This window comes from Prionailurus viverrinus, chromosome B4 (genome assembly GCF_022837055.1).
Source record: "Prionailurus viverrinus isolate Anna chromosome B4, UM_Priviv_1.0, whole genome shotgun sequence".
Taxonomy (NCBI): domain Eukaryota; kingdom Metazoa; phylum Chordata; class Mammalia; order Carnivora; family Felidae; genus Prionailurus; species Prionailurus viverrinus.
Genome location: NC_062567.1, coordinates 118042870 through 118058377, shown reverse-complemented (window position 1 = coordinate 118058377; position 15508 = coordinate 118042870). Strand labels below are relative to the sequence as shown.

At 35.1% G+C, this 15508-nt stretch overlaps 1 protein-coding gene across 2 annotated transcripts in view; it reads left to right on the top strand.

Annotated features, from left to right (window-relative positions):
• The window catches only part of BLTP3B (bridge-like lipid transfer protein family member 3B), a 108506-nt gene that overhangs the window by 76177 nt on the left and 16821 nt on the right, over window positions 1-15508 (top strand). For both annotated transcript variants that reach the window (XM_047867064.1, XM_047867065.1), the window contains 7 exons: window positions 2036-2229; window positions 3836-5337; window positions 5508-5683; window positions 6383-6522; window positions 7182-7332; window positions 11068-11321; window positions 11789-11897. In XM_047867064.1, the coding sequence (XP_047723020.1) occupies window positions 2036-2229; window positions 3836-5337; window positions 5508-5683; window positions 6383-6522; window positions 7182-7332; window positions 11068-11321; window positions 11789-11897 (2526 nt within the window). The remainder of the gene's footprint in view (window positions 1-2035; window positions 2230-3835; window positions 5338-5507; window positions 5684-6382; window positions 6523-7181; window positions 7333-11067; window positions 11322-11788; window positions 11898-15508) is intronic.

Sequence of the window (15508 nt, the reverse complement as noted above, 5' to 3'; positions counted from 1 at the left end):
GGAGGGGCAGAGAGAGGGGGAGACACAGAATCTGAAGCGGGCTCCAGGCTCTGAGCCGTCAGCACAGAACCCGACGTGGGGCTCAAACTCACGGAGTGTGAGATCATGACCTGAGCTGAAGTCAGATGCTCAACCGACTGAGCCACCCAGGCGCCCCTCTTCAGAGAATTCTTATTGGCTTGTGGATGGCTGTCTGTTCACATGGTCTTTGCTCTTTGTGTGTTTCCTAATGATGCTGATCGTACTATATATACTAGGGCCCATCCATATGAACTCATTTTTACTATAATTGCCTCTTTAAAAGCTCTATCTTCAAATACAGTCATATTCTGAGGTACCCTGGGTTAGCATACCAGTTTTGAGGGGACAGTTGAGACCATACAGTAAGTATAGTATTGCTCGTCCTGTTTTTTAATGTATGTGTTTCTTTTGCATATTTGATTTACATCCTGTACCCTTCTTTTAAGTTCTTTTTTTTTTTTTTAAAGTTTGAGAGAGAGCAAGTGTGAGTGAGAGAGAGTAAGTGGGGGAGGGGCAGAGAGAGAGGCAGAGAATCTAAAGCAGCCTCTGTGCGCTCAGCGGGAGCTGACACAGAGCTCTATCCCATAAGTCAGTAGATCATGACCTGAGCCAAGATCAAGAGTTTGGACCCTTAACCAGTTGAGCCACCTACACGCCCCTACATCCTTTCCCTTTGATGATATGAGCATATTCCAGGTTTCTACAGGTTTATTTAAGTATCTTTAATAACCATATAATAATCTATTTCATAAGTAGACCCCTGTTGGAAACTACTTGTAGTACTTGTACTACTATGTGTAGATTTTTCTACCGCTTAGTGTACCAGTTTCTTCCTCTGTCCCAGATCTCCACAGCCTGGATTCTTCTTTCCTTCTGTGTTATAGCTTTGGGGACTACATTTGCTCTCTAGTCCTCTCTGTAGCTGTCATCATCACTCATTTTATACTTGAGAGGCCTTCTTTTTCCTTCCTTCCAGAGTATGATGTGATCTCTTCAACACCCCACTTCCTTTCAATTTCCAAATATAAGCACTGCCATATCCCAAGTGGATGTCTCTGTTAGACTTACATTTTTCTACCTTTGTGTCTGTGTTGAGTAAAAACCTACAGACATTTTATTATTTTTGTGCTTAACACCATACACAAAATATTGTTGGCATTCAGTGAATCTTTCCTGGAAGAAAATGAATGAATGAGTACAAAAAAACATCCTATTTAGGACATAGTTATAATGCTGTATTTTTAGTGATATCCTATACCTTGGATTTATTTTCCTTAAATTATTATTGTCTAAAAAACCTAGATATACATGCTATTTGCTTTACTAGAAGTGAGTAGGTTTGAATGTTTGGGATAGAAGATTTTTTATCAAGATGCTCTGAAAATAATAATGGCTTTTATAGTATAAGCAAAAGGATTTAAGAAAGAGGTGTATACTCTAATTGTGAATATTAGTTTAATATAAATTAGCACTAAAACACTTATTCAACCCCCAGGCATTCTAATATTTGAGGAGAGCTATGAAAAAGGAGTATATTCCTTTTATTATCTAGTAGATACTTGAATTTTTACTTTGCACCAAGCGCTATTCTAAGGTTAGGATTAAGTGGAGAATAAAACTGCATGGCCCCTCCTCCCAAAGGAGACCTGCCTGTTTACCACTTTCATAAGAAATTAGTCATTAGACTCAGTTCTCTTATTTTAGAGGATTCAGATTATCACTCAGGTAGGAAAAGTCCTTACAGATAGTAGGAAGAGAGATCTAAACGTTGTTTCCTATTTATAGATAGTTTTAGAATAAACAATATATTTTTCAGTTAGTGAAGCATAGAAAAATGTTTTTTGTCTGTCTAAATGTATTCATTATCATCCACATGTGTCACTTTAATTTTGTAAATAAAATTTCAAAACTTATTATCTTAATTTAAAAAGAATAAAAGTTAAAAATGTTTTTTCTCAGGGAAGATTTAGACTATCTGTTCATTAAAAATCTTTAAAATTTTTTTTCTCCACAGTTCCATCTCCCAACCTTTATAGCCAACTGAATGCACTACAGTTTACCGTGGATGAAAGAAGTATTCTATGGTTAAATCAATTTCTCTTGGATTTAAAACAGAGTCTTAATCAATTTATGGCTGTATACAAGTTGAATGACAATTCAAAATCTGATGAGCATGTTGATATTCGAATTGATGGCTTAATGCTAAAGGTACCATATACACAAGTGACTGTGATAACAAAACCATTTTTAGAGAAGAAAAGTTAACATCGTAATTTCCAGGATTTAAGATGGGTGTTCAAATATAAATCAACTTTATTGTAATCTTAATTTTGATTTTGAAATTTTAATTTTAATTTTGATTTTCAGTTTAAAAAGCCTTAAGAGACTGTTTTTCCCCCTTCTTTCTCTATCTTCCATTTAACCTGTTTCATTTTGTCACTGTTCATCCATTTGGAGGTAAGCAGAAATAACATTTAAATCAGTATTTTTTCCCCTACTTCCTACCGGAGCTGATAAAATTTTTCTTTTAAAGTGGAAATTAATACAGTGAAACTTATAAATTAGATCTGGGTTTTATTTGTTCACAGTTATTCTGTTATTGATATCCAAAGATAATAGAAATTTGCTTTGTATTACAACCAAGTAGTTGATAATCTGAATCCCAGGGATATTTAAACTTTAAAGGAGCAAGGTTTTTTGTTTTGTTTTTTATGCACACTTTATCTATCTATCTATCTATCTATTTATTTTTATGAAATTTTTGTCAATTTGGTTTCCATACAACACCCAGTGCTCATCCCAAAAAATGCCCTCTTCAATACCCATCACCCACCCTCCCCTCCCTCCCACTCCCCATCAACCCTCAGTTTGTTCTCAGTTTTTAAGAGTCTCTTATGCTTTGGCTCTCTCCCACTCTAACCTCTCGTTTTGTTTTTTAAAAAAACAACAGCTACTATAGTGTAGTAAATAGAGTAAGACTTGGATGAAAAATTTCAGTTTCTGGATCTGTTGGTGATACTCTAAATTTCTATACCTTTAATTTCTTCTCTGTAAAATGGGGTTATTCATAAATGTTAAAATTTCATTGCAGAAATGTTTTAAAGATTTTCTTAAAAATCTTACTATGTTCAATTATAAAAAGATGAATTTTATAAAATCACAATTATACTTTAAGACAGTTGTGTAATCTCTATATTTTCTCAATATGCACAGTTTTAAAACCAGTATTTTAAGGACTAAAAAAACCGTATTTTAAGAACTGAGAGTAACTATTTCTGAAAAATTAGTAAATAGTTTGACCTATATGCTTAAGTTTATTTTCTTAATAGTTTTATCTGAGAAAAGTGATTCTAATGGCCTCTATCCAGTCATCCCCCACATCTCTTGGATTTAAAATATCTTTGTTTCAGATTCTGTCTCCCTCTCTCTGACCCTCCCCCATTCGTGCTCTGTCTCTCTCTGTCTCAAAAATAAATAAACGTTAAAAAAAAAATTTTTAAATATCTTAACAAAAAGTTCTTTTTTCCAAACTTAACACTTAATTCTCAAGGCATAGTAAGCTTTTAGTAATATTGATTTAGTTTTAATTTTGTTTAAAGTTGTTCTTTTCTTAGTGGTTAGTTAAGTCCTTTTTACTTGGTTTAATAAAAAGATTTGTGGGGAGAGAGTTCGTATATTATGTTTGGATAAGAAAGTAGTGTTTTCGTGGGATATACCAAAAAGAATTCCTGAGCTAAGTTATATTCTTGATTATTTTATCTTCAAGATGTATGGATTTGTAAGTTAGACTAGATTAATGTTTTTTCTCTTATAGTTTGTCATTCCTTCTGAAATGAAATCTGAATGTCATCAGGATCAACCACGTGCAGTTTCTATTCAGAGTTCTGAAATGATTGCCACAAATACAAGGCACTGTCCAAACTGTCGACATTCTGATCTAGAAGCTTTGTTTCAAGACTTTAAAGATTGTGATTTTTTCAGTAAAGCATATACCAGCTTTCCCAAATCTGGTGACAATTTTAATCTGTTGCATCCAATCTTCCAGAGACATGCTCATGAACAAGATACTAAAATGCATGAAGTTTATAAAGGAAATATTATTCCCAAGTTGAATAAACACACTCTCAAAACTTCTGCTGCCACAGATGTTTGGGCTGTGTACTTTTCTCAATTTTGGATAGATTATGAAGGGATGAAAAGTGGAAAAGGGCGGCCAATAAATTTTGTAGACTCTTTCCCTCTTTCCATCTGGATTTGCCAACCAACAAGGTATGCCCTGTCACAAAAAGAGCTGCAGACTTGTAATCAGGTATCTCTAAATACATCACAAAGTGAATCTAGTGATCTGACTGGACGATTGAAGCGGAAGAAGCTCTTGAAAGAGTATTATAGTACAGAATCTGAGCCCTTGACAAATGGTAGTCCAAAATCTTCAGATACATTTTTAAGATTTTCCTCTTCATCATCAGATGCGGATGTTCATGTCCTGGTTCACATTCATAAACATGTCAGTATGCAGATCAATCACTACCAGTATCTGCTCTTGCTTTTCCTCCACGAGTCACTCATTTTGCTTTTGGAGAACTTAAGAAAAGATGTAGAAGCTGTGACTGGCGCTCCTCCTAGTCAGACATCCATTTGCATTGGAATTTTACTTAAAAGTGCAGAAGTGGCTCTTTTGCTACATCCAGTGGATCAAGGAAATACTCTTAAGTCTCCTCCTGTCACTGAAAGTGTGAGCCCAATGGTTCCTGATTATTTGCCTACAGAAAATGGAGAATGTTTGTCTTCAAAAAGGAGGCAAGTTAGTAGTGGTATAAATCAAATCAGAAGTGTAACTGTTAATCACATGTCAGACAACAGATCTATGAGTGTTGACCTTAGCCATGTCCCTTCGAAGGATCCTTTGCTTTTTAAATCAGCTAGTGATACAAATCTGCAAAAAGGTATTTCTTTTCTTGATTATTTATCAGATAAAAATTTAGGGAAAATAAGTGAAGATGAAAGTAGTGGAATTGTGTGCAAAAGTGGATCAGGAGAAATTGGATCAGAAACAAGTGACAAAAAGGATTCTTTGTATACAGATTCAAATAGTGTCTTAAACTACAGAGAAGATTCAAGTTTGCTGTCCTTTGATAATGATGGTAATCAAAACATACTTTCAAATAATTTAACTACTAGAGGACATGAAACCATAGAGTCAGTCTTTAAAGCTGAAGATTTGCTTCCAGAAACAGTTTCACTCTCTGAGAACCTAGAAATCAATCAAGAAGAAGCACCCACGGTTAGAACACTTAAATCACAGTCATCTTTCAGGTAACAACATACTATTGGAATTTGGGGGTTTTTGGTTTTCTGGGCGTATGTATGTGGTGGGGGGCATATTTTGTTTTTGGACGGAAAACCTCCTGACAAAATATGACATTAGAGTTAGCACATAGAAGAATAGGTTTTATGTGATGTTTTTCTAATAATTTTGTCAACAGTGGAAAGCCTAAGGAACGGATTCTACCCAACCTGGCTCCACTCTGTGTTTCTTATAAGAACATGAAAAGAAGCCCCTCACAGACCTCATTGGACACCATTTCACTTGACAGTATGATATTGGAAGAACAGTTGTTAGAAAGTGATGGAAGTGATACTCATATATTTTTGGAAAAAGGTAAAGCAATACAAATTTAATAATTCATATTAAATAATCAAATCTTAGAAGCGTTCAAGGGTTAACTGTATAATAACTTAAAACAAACTGTGTTTTGTATGACTTGGGCTTTTCTAATCCACTGTTTCTAATAATTCACTTTTATGGTATTTTTAAAAGATACTGATCTATGATGGGCACAAAATTTTTTTAAGATTGTCTTTTTCCACAGAGTTTGAGAAATAATGAAATACAGCACACTGAAAAATTAAGGCAGGTAGGTAAGAACAGAGGGTGATCACATTGATTGTAGTGACATTAACTTCAGGTAGGAGATAATTAGAAGTGGTACTGAAAGGGGAAATGAAGTGGTTGGACTGGGGTTATTCAAAGTAGGACGGCAGAGAGGGAGGCATAGCTGGCTGACCAGGAACCCGCTATGCCAGCACCACACCAGCAATGTGAAGGCTGTGCTCAGTGTTTTTGAGTTCTTTTCATACTACATTTAGGGCTTTAGTATCTCTAACATTTTATTGTGGACGTTATTTCTTATTATTTGCTAAACTAACTACAATTTAATTTTTCTTTGCTTATTGTCTTTTAAACAAGGCTTTGCTTGAGAAAGATTTGAAGATAGCCCTTTTTGGTTAAATTTAACATTGTCGGATCGTTTGTATAAGACTGATTTTAATTTGTTAGTTAACTTTTTTATTATTTCAGGTATTAAAAAGAACTCAACTACGAATTACCAGAGCCTAACGGAGAGTGCAAATGCCAGTGCAAGTCTACAGAATTTTGGCGAAACCTCTCCAGATGCCATCAGTACAAATTCAGAGGGTGCTCAAGAAAATCAAGACCTGGTAATCATTTCACAGAGATTCTATGAAGAGAAATGCCACCACTTTTATTTCAGATAAATATGTACAGATTTTATGACATAATTATGTAAAGTGAATTGCCATAGTAGTGAGTGACTCACTTTGCTCGTTCTACTCTTGACACATCTCCCTTCCCTCTTACTGAATTGTTTTTCTCTGAATTTCATTTTTCTAAATCTGTTTTTTTTCGTACTGTGGAGGGGAGGTTTTTACCTTTTGACCTTTATGTACTTGCATTTAAATACACTTTGAAAACAAGTTTGATGGTTGATGGTAGTCAGTCCTTCTGAGGAACTTTCTACAAAAGAAATATGTTACTGGTTTGTTATAAGTCCTTTCCACCCAGTGAAATATTCTTACAGATGACTTAGAAAATATGTTCAGCTTTCAGTGAAAATAATTTCACACAGAAATGTTATCTGTGTGACCTAAAAAAATTCATCTCTTGACTGAATAGGAAGAAAGGAAGCTGAAGTTTGTCACTGTATTGTAATAACCAGGTTTTGTTGATCACAAGTATATTATTGGTTTTATTAGGTCACTATTGTATTTTTAGAGATTTTAGTAGTTTCCTGTGTCATTTCTTAAATTTTGTTTTGAATTACTTGGTATGCTAATATTATTTATGCAATCATTATTAGATGTCAGTTGTGGTGTTTAAAATTACTGGTGTTAATGGGGAAATTGACATCCGAGGGGAAGATATGGAAATCTGTCTTCAAGTGGACCAAGTGACACCAGATCAGTTAGGCAATATCAGTCTTCGACATTACCTCTGTAATCGTCCAATAGGTAAGACTTTAATATGATTTAAATTTGTTGTGTTTTTTACATATAACTCCTCAGCAGTTCTGTCTTTGGTATAAATGAATTCAAGGAAAATTACATTTATTTATAATAATGTGAGAGATTTGTTTTCTTAGCTTACCTTATTTTCATAAAGTATTTTGATTGTTATTAGAGATGTAATGTGTTGAGGATGTATTCTCTAATTTCTTTTTGTTTCTTTTGTTAAGTGCCATCGTTTTTAGTCTTCTCAATCTTTGAGATAATAGGTTTAAGAAAACAGGTCTTTTCTGTATGAAAAGAATAATAAAGTAATCCTAGAATGTCAAACTTAGCTCTATGCTAGAATAAATGTCAATTTTTACATTCCATTATCTTGCTTGTAAGCAAACATTTCCTCAGTCTGACATGATACCTGGTGTTTGGCAAAATCGTATGTCATGTTCTTACGGTCCTTCATTCTAACATCAACACGTTCATCTGAACGTAGGGGGATAGGAACAACAAAACATGCAGTGTATAAAGAGGAAACCACATAAAACTATCCCTTTTTCAAAGTTTGTATGGAGTTACCACTCATGGTTTTCAGTCATTTGAAGAAATTAACTTATTAGAATAGTTCTATTAAGCATTTAAAATGACATTGTTCAGGGGCGCTCAGTCGGTTAAGCGTCCGACTTCAGCTCAGGTCATGATCTCGCGGTCCGTGAGTTCGAGCCCCGCATGGGGCTCTGTGCTGACAGCTCAGAGCCTGGAGCCTGTTTCAGATTCTGTGTCTCCCTCTCTCTCTGGCCTTCCCCCCGTTCATGCTCTGTCTCTCTCTGTCTCAAAAATAAATTAAAAGTTAAAAAATTTTAAATAAAATAAAATGACATTGCTCAAATTTTTAATTCTTTTAAAAAGCCACTGAGCTGTAAATATTTTTCTTTGCTATATATATAGAATGCTGTATCTGATACATATATTGTTGAAATACATAGTCCTGCATGGTATCAAATAAGTATACTATCACCTCACATCCTGGGAATTTGTGCCATTTGTCTTTAAATCAGCATCATAGAAAAAAAATTGTCTCCAGGCATTTTTCTATGTATAGGCCTTGCATTTTACAATGTAGCTGTTAAGAAATTTCAAGAATTTCCTGTTGGCAAGTATCAATCCCAAAAGCATGCAAAATAGTGGAAGCTAAATATACAATTGGAAAGGTTTCATAGTGGGCAAAAAACCAAAATTTCAAAACTTAGACCCTGTTCTATTCCCAAATCCAAAACAGTTTTCAAATTGTACACTCTTAAAATTATTTCCAGTTGCTCAATTGTTTTTACTTATTTTTATGGGTCAGTTAGTACCATGTCCTATTAATTTGTTTCATGTTGTTCCTTACTGAAATCATTTTGAAATGTCCTGTATGTATGGATCATATAGTCAGTGCTAATACCTTATTTTTCTCAACTGCCTCAGTTGTTTAAAGATAAAAAACAAGAAGGAAGCAGGGCGCCTGGGTGGCTTAGTTGGTTGAGCTTCTGACTTCAGCTCAGGTCATGATCTCAGGGTTTGTGAGTTCGAGCCCCATGTCGGGCTCTGTGCTGACAGCTTGGAGCCTGCAGCCTGCTTCAGATTCTGTGTCTCCCTCTCTCTCTGACCCTCCCCTGTTCATGCTCTGTCTCTCTCTGTCTCAAAAATATATAAACATTAAAAAATTTTTTTTTCTAAAAAAAGAAGGAAGAAAGCAAAGGAAAAGAAAGGAGCAAGGGGAAATGAAATAAAAGGAAAAGGAGAAAAAACTAGTTTCGCTTGAACATTTAAAACATTAATAAACCATGCGAATAAAGATTGACCTACAGTTTGTATCTGCTGTCACTCTGACATGACCAGTTAAAATTGCAAAGTTGTTTTTGATTTTGTTTTTGTTTTTCTATAATGTGTGAATTTTGGAGTCCTTTAGTAGGAAGACCTTAATATAATAATTTCATGGCGTAAGAGGTAGAAGAGAGGAGTGAGTTTTGACTAGTGAAGATTTTGTTTTATCTCTGCTCCAAATAAATATTCTTTTTGTTTGAAATTATTTTTGGCTCTCAGCTCCTTAGACTGAGTAGGTAATCTCTCCCTCATTCTGTGTGTGTGTGTGTGTGTGTGTGTGTGTGTGTGTGTGTGTGTGTGTGTAGATACGTGGATAAACAGATGAAAGGCAAAACAAAGTCACATTTACAAAGTTGTTTCTAATTGTCCTTATTATTAAATAGACATTAATAAACTCTTATTTTTCTTGATATAGGAAAGAACACTAACCATTATCAATTTGTGGCTTTTGCCTTTTATTTAAAAAGAAAATCTTCTTAATTATTTAAAGAATGCTTTAGAATTTTATTTGAACTCTTCCTGTATATTATTTATTTATTTTGAATGTTGATTTGTAGTACTAACATTAATTAAACGTTATCCTGTACCTGAAATAAAGTTACAGAAACAACTCTCCACTTTGAATTGTGTATGGAGATCTATCCTTGATGTATAAATATGGGTATGTTTATTTTCTTACATCCCCTCCCCCTCACAAATATGTATAAATTTGGCCTTTATAGGACTAAAGGATTCACATCCATGCTGAGGGAAAATAAACACTCCATCATGATGAATTTAATTAGTAGGTCTTCCTACAAGGACCCATGAGACTGGTGACTTTGATATTTCAATAGTCTGACTTTTCCAGAACAGTTAGTTGTGTTTTTTTTAATTCATCGGTTCTGTAAATTGTGAAACTGATCACATTTTTCTCTTTGCTGCTAGGAAGTTCATTTTTGGTTCACCTGTGGCACAGAAAAAGTAAATAATGTGTTTGGAGTCATTAATCTTACTGCCCATCCTTACCTTTTTCCTTCTGTCCTTTTCCATTGCTTACTTATTTTTCATATGATTATACCATGAACGTTTTGCCTCTTACTCTTTTTGGAGCTAGGTAATGTAATATAAACAAAATAGTTGCTGTGAGGGTAGGTTCACTTAAGTGGTCATACTGAAAACTTTTGATTTTTAAAATCAGATTTTCTGTGAGTCTTTATTGAAATGATAAAATTTGTTTTTGAATTTAGTATTTATCTCAGCCAACTCAAAGTCTTTTTTGGAACAAGGCCAAGGCCTAAATACATGTATACTATATTTATATATATGCATAAATCAGTATAAACATAAATGTAATATATATCTCCCTTGCTTTAATTTCAGTTTTAAAATTGTTTTCTAATAGAGACATTTTATTGAGGTCTTGTATACTTACTTTTCTAATTATATAAGGACCCAATTTTAATGAGGAAGGTACAGAACTTCACATTTTTGTTATTTCTTAAGAAATGGCTTAAGTGTCGCTTTAAGTGTCATGACTGTTTATCACATTTGTCTGTTACATTATAAATGAATAGATAGGTACACACTCAGACATTCTAAGTATCTTAGGTGTGCATCATATCAGATTTATATCATGGTATATGTTTTCATGGCACCAAAACATTAGAAAATATAGATAGGTCAACAGAAGTGCCATGGAAGGTCTATAAAAATTGAAGGGCTGTGTATGGTATATTGTATATGTACTGTAAATATCATGTAAATGAAAGATAAATATTAAAACTTTAAGATATTATTGCTTTAACATTATACAAAGTGACAATAATGTCTGATGACAAATAATTGAGAGTTTTTGAATAGTGCTACAAGTTATGATTTTTATGTGTTCTTTTTCCATAGGTTCGGATCATAAATCTGTAATTCATTCCAAATCCTCTCCTGAGATTACTCTGAGATTTGAGAGTGGGCCTGGTGCTGTAATACACTCTTTGCTTGCAGAAAAAAATGGATTTTTGCAATGCCACATAGAAAACTTTAGCACAGAGTTTTTTACATCTTCGCTTACTAATATTCAACATTTTTTGGAAGATGAAACTGTTGCAACCGTGATGCCAATGAAGATACAAGTTTCTAACACAAAAATAAATTTAAAAGTATGTTAATAAGTATTTATATATTTTCGTGTTGTGAATGTTCACTTTGCCGACTGGGACTTTAATTCATGCTTAAGAATGTGTCTTCTCTATAATATGTGCTTATTAGCATTTATTGATATGAGTTTTTGGTCTTTGTGGGGGAATAATGAAAAGAATCATAGAAATTAGAAATCATTTACTTTTGGGGCGCCTGGGTGGCGCAGTCGGTTGGGCGTCCGACTTCAGCCAGGTCACAATCTCGCGGTCCGGGAGTTCGAGCCCCGCGTCGGGCTCTGGGCTGATGGCTCAGAGCCTGGAGCCTGTTTCCGATTCTGTGTCTCCCTCTCTCTCTGCCCCTCCCCCGTTCATGCTCTGTCTCTCTCTGTTGCAGAAATGAATAAATGTTGAAAAAAAAATTAAAAAAAAAAAAAAAGAAATCATTTACTTTAATAACAACATGCTGATACCGCTTCTCTTTTTTACAGGACGACAGTCCTCGTAGTAGTACAATATCCCTTGAGCCAGCTCCTGTAACTGTTCATATTGACCATCTTGTGGTAGAGAGAAATGATGATGGTTCTTTTCATATCAGAGGTATATATGAAAAACATTGTTATTGAGCACCTACTGAGATTTAAAGTTATTGATATGCTGATTTGTTTACTTGTACTTCCTGTTTATAGATATGTAATATGTGGTAGTAGATGATTGGGGGACAATTTCACTACCTTAGAATAGAATATCATCTATGTATGGACCTTTTACCTCAAAAATGACTCATCTACAGTGGCTTTAATACCTGTTCTACTAATGTATTTTGAATGAAAGTGACACAGGTTTTTATGGTCTTACATGGCTCTTAAGCTTACTTGGGCTTCTTGATCTCTTTCTTAGCTTTATCTCCCACTATTCTTTTATATATAACTCAACCAACTTGGTGTACTTCCTGTAACAGAATTTTTTGTGCACTTTTCCATCTCCATGTTCTTATTTGCCTTCTTATTTCTCATTAGAATTGTATGTTTCCTTTCAAGTTTGTCTCAAGCTCCTCCTTTTCAATCAATTGTTCTTTATAACCTGGTGTAACTTCTTATAATTCTTGGGTACTTACTTATTCTCTATACATTGATTACTTATAATGTATTGCTATGTATTTAGTTTTACTTTTATCTCAATGTAAGAATTAGTGTCTCCATTGTAACAAGATTGTTAAGGTCTCTAGTGTAAGGGCTATATCTTACAAGGTGATGTAGAGTAGAGGAAAGAGCTTGGTTTGGTTGACTTAGGTATTCCGGTCTCACTTTATTAGTAGTTTCTTGAGAGTGAAATATGAGGAGCTGTTATATGCATCTATTTCATCTATCAGACCTCATGAAATGACATATGTTAAAAGAAGAATAAAGTCATACAGTAAGAAAAGTAAGTGCCATCAGAGGATCAGAAATCCTTGGGACACGTGGGTGGCTCAGTTGGGTAAGCATCTGACTTTGGCTCAGGTCATGATCTTGTGGTTCGTGAGTTCAAGCCCCATGTCAGGCTCTGTGCTGACAGCTCAGGGCCTGGAACCTGCTTTAGATTCTGTGTCTCCCTCTCTATCTGCTCCTCCCTCACTCACACTCTGCCTCTGTCTCTCAAAAATAAATAACTGTTAAAAATTAAAAAAAAAAAAATCCTTGTAAGTGCACAAAATCAGAGTACTTTGCCAAAGAGGCAAAACCAGAAAAATCTGGAGCCATAATCCCATCTAAAAGAGGACTGTTGCTAAGGTAGGATCAGTTCATGGGCAACTCTTAACTAACAAGTCTACCTCTTCTGGAATTTGGGAACCAGAGCAAAGACATCAGGTCAATAAAGAAAAAAAAGTCAGTTTCTTTTCTGAAATAGCTCACATGGAGCAAATAGCTTAGGTGTAAGAAGATAAGTTTGCTTTACGTCTCTTTCCCCCCAAATACTTTAGATCCCAAAACAGGCAGGTCTGTCTTGTAGATAAAGCAGAATAGAATGCATCCTTTTTGTGGGCAACACTTAGACCAAAGAAAGGAGAGACTGAATCTCACACAGAGTTCCTTTTTCTAAACTCATCACTCAAATGGTGTCAAGAGAGTATAGGAGACTTTTCTCCTCAAAAAGCATCCCAACAGAATGCTGAAATTAGAATAGATCCCCTGAGGCAATAGGTGAACAATCTAGACACTTCTTTTTGAGACCATTTCCTGCGCTTCTACCAAATAGCACACTTCAGTGGGGTTTGCATATAGACTAAAACATGGAGGGTAAATTCTACAGCTGCCAGTTCCCAGGAAGGGAATGATTTTATACCCAGTTGATGAACTTGGTATCTCTCCCTTCCCTCCACCCCATCACTGGATGTCAGGTATGGCACATAGAAACAACATCCATAGTCAAGAAAATGGGATAAGCAAACACCCAAGAATTCTCAAACATTTGATTGATTATAAATAGGCAGTAGTCATGATTGTAAGCAAGAAATATTCTCTAGCTAATTGAGTAGAGAAGGAGTTTAACAAAGATTATTGGAATGGAATAGAATTAAGAGACCAGAAATAAACTCTTACATTTATGATGAACTAAGTTTTGACAATGGTGCCAAGACCATTCAGTGTGGGAAAGACTAGCCTTTTCTACAAATGGTGCTGAAACATACCACAAGAAGGAGCCTAGACCTCTTCCCTGTATCATCCACAAAAATGTACTCTTCATGGGTCAGAGTTTAAAGTAAGAGGTAAAACTATGTTGAAACTCTTTAAAAGAAAATATAGGAATGAATCTTAATGACCCTGGGTAAAGAAGCCTTCTCAGATACCACACCAAAAGTGTAAATGACAAAAGAAAAATGTAGATGAATTGGCCTTCATGAAAATTTAAAACTTTTATGCCTCAAATGATACTGTCAGCAAAGTAAAAAGACAGCCCACAGGATGGAAGAAATATTCATAAGTCATTTATTTGGTAAGGGGCTGGTATCCAGGCTATATAAAGAACTCAAAACTAAAAAAGATACATAACCCAATTTAAAAATAGGCAAAGATTTGAACAGATACTTCTCTGATGAAGATACAAAAATGGCCAATGAGCACATGAAAATATGCTTGACGTCATTAGCCATTATGGAAATGTAAATCAAAACCACAATGAGATAACACTTCAGACTTACTAAGGTGACTAATCAAAAAGACAGATGATAACAAGTGGTGGGAGGATGTGCAGAAATTGGAACCCTCCTACATAGCTGGGCTTGTAAAATGGTGTGGGTGGTTGAGAAACAATTTGGCAGTAACTCTGAAAGTTAAACAGAATTACTTATGACCCAGAAGTTCCACCCAAGAGAAGTAAAAACAGAGGTCCACTCAAAAACTTGTACACAAATGTTGATGTTGACAAGAACAATATTCATAATAGCCCAGAAGTGGAAACAACCCAAATGTCATCATGGTATGAGTGGACAAGGAAACTGTGATATATTCATACAATGGATTATTATTCAGCAATAAAAAGAATGAAGCACTAATACATGTTACAGCAGGGAAGCTTTGAAAATGTTATGTTAAATGAAAGAGGCCAGTTATGAAAGACCACATACTGTATGATTTCATTTACATGAAATTTCCAGGAAAGGCAGATCTGTAAAGACAAAGTAAATTAGTGGGTACCTAGGGCTGGAGGCAGGATTGGAAGGAAATGGGGAGAGACTGCTAATAGGTACAGTGGAATTTCAGGGTGATGAAAATGTTCTAAAAGTGATTGTGGTGATGGTTGTACCATTGGAGAGCATACTAAAAACCTATGGACCACGCACTTTATTAATTTTTTTTTTAATTTTGTAATGTTTACCTTAGAGAGAGAGAGAGAGAGAGAGAGTGCAAGAGGGGAGGGGCAGAGAGAGAGCGAGACACAGAATCCAAAGCAGGCTCCAGGCTCCAAGCTATCAGCACAGAGCCCAACATGGGGCTCGAACCCATGAACCACGAGATCATGACCTGAGCTGAAGTCAGATGTTTAACCAACTCAGCCACCCAGGCTCCCCTGGACCACACACTTTAAATGGGTAAATGGGACATGTGAATCATTTAACAAAGCTCTTAAATATATATGTTTTAGAATCATGGGAGATCTGGGGAACCAGGCTCAAGATTTACCTGTCAGATCCATACCCCCAAACCACACTACATTGTAATCTAGTGTGA